This window comes from Gavia stellata, chromosome 5 (genome assembly GCF_030936135.1).
Source record: "Gavia stellata isolate bGavSte3 chromosome 5, bGavSte3.hap2, whole genome shotgun sequence".
NCBI classification, from domain to species: domain Eukaryota; kingdom Metazoa; phylum Chordata; class Aves; order Gaviiformes; family Gaviidae; genus Gavia; species Gavia stellata.
The window spans coordinates 52890526-52895265 of NC_082598.1; the positions used below are offsets into that span (position 1 = coordinate 52890526).

At 70.5% G+C, this 4740-nt stretch overlaps 1 protein-coding gene across 1 annotated transcript; it reads left to right on the forward strand.

Moving 5' to 3' along the window:
- Positions 1–2421: 2421 nt before the first annotated feature.
- ATOH1 (atonal bHLH transcription factor 1) lies at positions 2422–3300 on the forward strand. Its single transcript, XM_059818172.1, has one exon. It carries the CDS (start codon positions 2422–2424, stop codon positions 3298–3300), a length of 879 nt encoding a protein of 292 aa, XP_059674155.1.
- Positions 3301–4740: the final 1440 nt, after the last annotated feature.

Below are 4740 nucleotides of genomic sequence, written 5' to 3' on the forward strand. Positions count from 1 at the left end.
TGTGCGTCCCCTTCCAAGGGCAAACTGTCGAGCAAGTCTCAAATGCCTCCACTTTCGAACCGCGCGCTCGCAAAACATGCTTTAAAACTCAGCAGCTGGTAGCGTTTCTCTGCAGGGCTGACCGTCCGAGGAGCACGGCAGGGTGTTAGGCTGATCATCCCTGCGCTCCGTAAAACCACTGCGGCCCTGCTAAGGGAAGCCCCCCAGCACCTGCCGTGAGCCCTGGCCCTGCCTGCGTGGGGTACCGAGAGGCCGGGGCCCCTCCTGGGCACCAGTCACCCCACATCCGCACGGGATGCTAAGGGGACGCCACTCCCCTCCGTGCCCGGGGGCTTGGGCTGGCTGCGTTGGAAAGGGGGCTGCTTGTGGGCTGGAGGATGGGGCCCGCTGTCGGGGAGCAACAGGGAAGCCCCATGGCCCACCGGCCGGGAGCAAGGCGTTCAAGACTTCAGCACCGCACCGTCATCGCTCTCCCCGTGCCTGCGAGCTTGCCAGGCTTCTGGAAACGCCTGTCAGCGGCTCCCGCTTGGCAAAGCTCCTGCTCATCTCCAAGCTTTGGCCCGCGGTCCTCGCATCGAGCAGCTCGCAGCCGTGGCGCTCGAAACAGGGAGGCGCAGGCTTAACCCCGAGGAGGAGAGCGCAGCGGGGCTCCTCGCAGAGCAAGCTTGTACCAGCGGGAGCCGGTGAGGGAACACGCAGCGCCTGGCGACGGGAAGAGAAGCCGGAGGGTTGGGTATTCAGCTGGCAAACACTACCGTTCAGCACGGCGGAGAGAGGGGTTTTATTTTTTTGAGTGATAAAAGCATCTATGTGTGTGCGGTAATACAATAGGAGCTCATAAAAGTTGCTGCTGGATACAAATAGAGGGCCTGCCAACTTCATGGGTAACGTACGGAAACCAGGCATAAACTTCTGCTCCTTTTCACCTTTCTTACCAAGGAAACGTTTTCATTTTCATCAGAAATTGACAACTTGTTTGAGGGGGGGAAAAATCCAGCAGCTTTGCCTTTGAAACATAATTGCAAGCAGAAGAGGATGGCGAAGGCTTGCCTGGGTTTCTTGTTAAAAGAGAGCAAACCCTCAACGTCCTTGTTGCTCGAAGACGTCCAGTTGCGCATGGAAGGTGGGCCCCAGGCGCCTGCAACGCGCTCAGCCGGCCTCAGAAACTAGTACGGTTCCTCATTTTGTGTCACCACCGCATGGCTGTGAGCTGCTGCGCTCCCTCGATCTCCTTGGCTCGCGAGTTACTCACGTTTGAAAAACCGTATCTGCCTCACGCTGTGCCCGTCACTTTGTTCTCAACGCGCCTGTTCGCGGGAGCAAACCTCCGCTTCTCCCCTTCACGCGGGCGGCGGTGGCGGGAGGGGCGGCCGCTCGCCAGGGATGCTCGCAAGGTGCGCGCCCGGAGTCACTTCCCTCCCCGCCGCCACCTTCGCGGAGCTGCTGCCGGCCGCACAAAAGAACGTGCTGGCGGGGGATCGGGACCCCGCCGAAAACGTGGCAGCCCCGGGTGCGGCGCACATGTGCCGTCCCGCCGCCGGTCCTGGCCTGCCGGGCCCCGCGCGGGCTCCCCGCGTGTCCCGGGGGTGGGCGCGCCAAAAGCGAGGGCGTACGCTCGGCAGCTTCGCAGCCGCTCCCCCGCAGAGCGGCGCAGCGCGGCCCCCGCGGCCGCCTGCGGGCCCCGGGCTGCCGGGGCACCCCGCGGCAGCGTCCCCGGGCGGGCAGCGCGCCGCGCCGCTGGCTCGGGCCGACGGCGACCCCCGCCCGGCGCGGGGAGGCAGGGCGCCGTGCCCGCCAAGGCGGGCGTTCGCCGGAGCCTACGGGCTCTGGGCCGGCGGGGAAGGGGATGGACGTTGCCCGCCGCGGGCGCGACGGGGCGTCCTCAGCGGCGGCCGCGGCGGGGAGGGCCGGGCGCCGGCGGGTGCCGGTTCCCGCTGCCGGCGGGGCCGCCCGCCGCTGTCAGGGCGCTCCGCGGCCGCCCCCCCGCTCCGCACCGCCGCGCGCGGGGTGGCCGCCAGGCGCGCGCCTCCCCGGGCGGGGCGGGGCGGGTCCGCGCGTGCCGCCGGCTCCCCCGCCCGCCGTCCCCGACCTCCGCTCCCCCGCGCCGCGCGCCGGGCGGGCCGCGCCCCGCGCGCCATTGGCTCCCCGCACGCGCCGGCCCCCGCGCGCGCGCCATTGGCCGCGCCGACACGCGACCGGCGCGAGTGGAGGGCGGGCGGCGGGAGGGGTGGGGCGCGAGGCAGGGAAGGGGGGGAGCTCGGGGGGGACCCCGGCGCGTGCCGCTCCTTAAAGGGGGGCGCGGCGCCCGGCCGACACCGGAGACGTCGGGCCGCCACGCGCGAGGCAGGCGGGCACCGCCGCGAGCCGGCCCGGCCCTGCCCTGCCCTGCCCCCATGGGCGCGCGGCGCCCGCGCTAGAGCCATGAGCCTGCCGCGGGCCGCCTGGGCCGAGGGCGCCCGGGAGCTGGGGGCGCCGGAGCCGCCGCTGGGCCCGGAGGCGGGCGGCTGCGGCTTCGCCCCGGGCTGGCTGGGCGTGTGCTGCGCCGCGCGCCTGCCCGCCGCCTCGCCCCGCTACCTGCTGCCCGGGGAGGAGGAGGAGGAGGAGGAGGCGGCGGCGGCGGCGGAGGGGAGCGCGGCGCGGGGCGGCGGGAGCAGCCCCGGCGGGGCGCGGGGCACGGCGGCGGGCGGCGGGCGGCCGCGGGGCGGCGGCGGGCCCGGCCTGCGGGCGCAGGTGAGCGGCGTGCAGAAGCAGCGGCGGCTGGCGGCCAACGCGCGGGAGCGGCGGCGGATGCACGGGCTGAACCACGCCTTCGACCAGCTGCGCAACGTCATCCCCTCCTTCAACAACGACAAGAAGCTCTCCAAGTACGAGACGCTGCAGATGGCGCAGATCTACATCAGCGCCCTGGCCGAGCTGCTGCACAGCCCCGCCGCCCCCCCCGACGCCCCCGGCAAGGCCGAGCACCGCGGGGCTCCCTTCGAGCCGCCCTGCGCCGCCGGGGCCGGGCCGCCGCCGGCGCCGCCGCCGGGGCCGCCGAGAGCCTCGCCCCCCGGGCACGGCAGGACTCGCTTCCCCCCGCCGCCGGCCGCGGGGGGTTACTCGGTGCCGCTCGACCCGCTGCACTTCCCCTCCTTCGCGGAGGGCGCCCTGATGGGACAGAGAGCCCCCTCCCCCGCCCTCCTCGTGCCGCAGCCCGGGCAGCCGCCGCAGGAGCGGAGCAAAACGTCGCCCCGGTCCCACAGGAGCGACGGGGAGTTCTCGCCCCGCTCCCACTACAGCGACTCGGACGAGGCCAGCTAGGGCGGGGGCGCCCGCCCCGACACCCCGCCGGGGCCGGGGCCGGGGCCGGGGCCGCGGCCGCCCCTCGGAGCGCGGACTCCGCCGCGGGGCGAGCGGCGGCCGCGGTGCCGTCCCGGACGGCGTCGGCTGCCCTCGGCCGGCTTTGAGATCCGCCCCCTCCTCTCCCACCCCCGGGCGGCCCCTCGGTCTGTCCAGGGGACCGGGGCTGCTCGCGAGTGACTGTGCCCGCCCCGTCTGTCCGCGTCGGGGGGGTTGGGGGTTGGTTTTTTCCATTATTTTTAGTGACCACGTCTGAAGTTTCTTTTGCCTAGAAGTCGCTGCCGTTCCCCCCGCCAACGCGCCACCGGCAGCGCGGCGCCCGGCGGCAGCTGAAGCGCAAGGAGAAAGTCCGGCCCCGCCGCGGCTGCCCGGCGGGCGGGGGTGCCGCCCGCGCCCTCCCCTCCCGCGCCCGCACCGCGCTCACGCCCGCGTCTTCCGGGGCGCCGATCCTGCCCGGGTCCCACTGCTGTGGAAACACGCACCCAGGCAGGCAAAAGGCGAATAACGCGCCGTCCTGCCCGGTAAACAGCGGAGGACAGGCGGGTTTTCCCCGCGCACCACGTCGGCGTCTTTTGGGGGGAAACTTGGCGCAAGCACTTTATCAGCGGCTGGAGATGCGGTTTCAGGAGGAAAGCTCCTAACTGACTGCCAATTGGGGACCGACATTTAATTAAGCCACTTAATCCTAACGCTCTCTACAAAACGAAAACGGTTTTGTCGTGTCAAACTTTTATGTCCGTTTTATTTTGCTTTCGTGGTAATAGGAAACGTATTTATTATGGAGTGTTTGCTACTATTTCTGCTTCTCTTTTTTAAAGAAAAAAAAACTTTTCTACGAGGAGAATCGTTTATTTTAATTTTAGCAAAGCCAGCTGCCATTGTTTTATGTATTTTAATTTTAAAATTTTTTTTGAGATCAAATAAAGGTGGGGAAAAAAACAAAAGCAGCCTGAAAGCGCGGTCGCCTTTAGCTCTTCTCCTCGCACGCCCGGAGCCGGGGCGGTGTCAAAACCCGGCGGCGGGGGCTGAGCGGGGCGGCCCCGGGGAGGCGATGCCCCCGGGAGCCGGCAGACCGCGCCGGGCGAGCGGGACGCCCCGGCTCCCTGCAGAGGGGCGTCGCGGAGCCCGGGGCCGGGGGGTGGTCTGTGTCCCGCCTGGAGCAGGGCTGCCGCCGCTGCCGGCGCCGCCGGGATCGGGCCCCACCTGCGTCCCGCCGCTCGCAGCTGAGCCGGGGTAATTGCAACAAGTGCGGGGCTCGGGGCTCGGCGCTGCTCGGTAGCCGCCTGTCCCGCCGCCGCCGCCCGAGACGCATCGGCCCCTTCTCCCCCCACCCCTCCCCGTCGGGGACACGAGCGGGTCCCCCCACGGAGCCTCGTCTGTCTCGGGGGGGGAGGTGTAAGC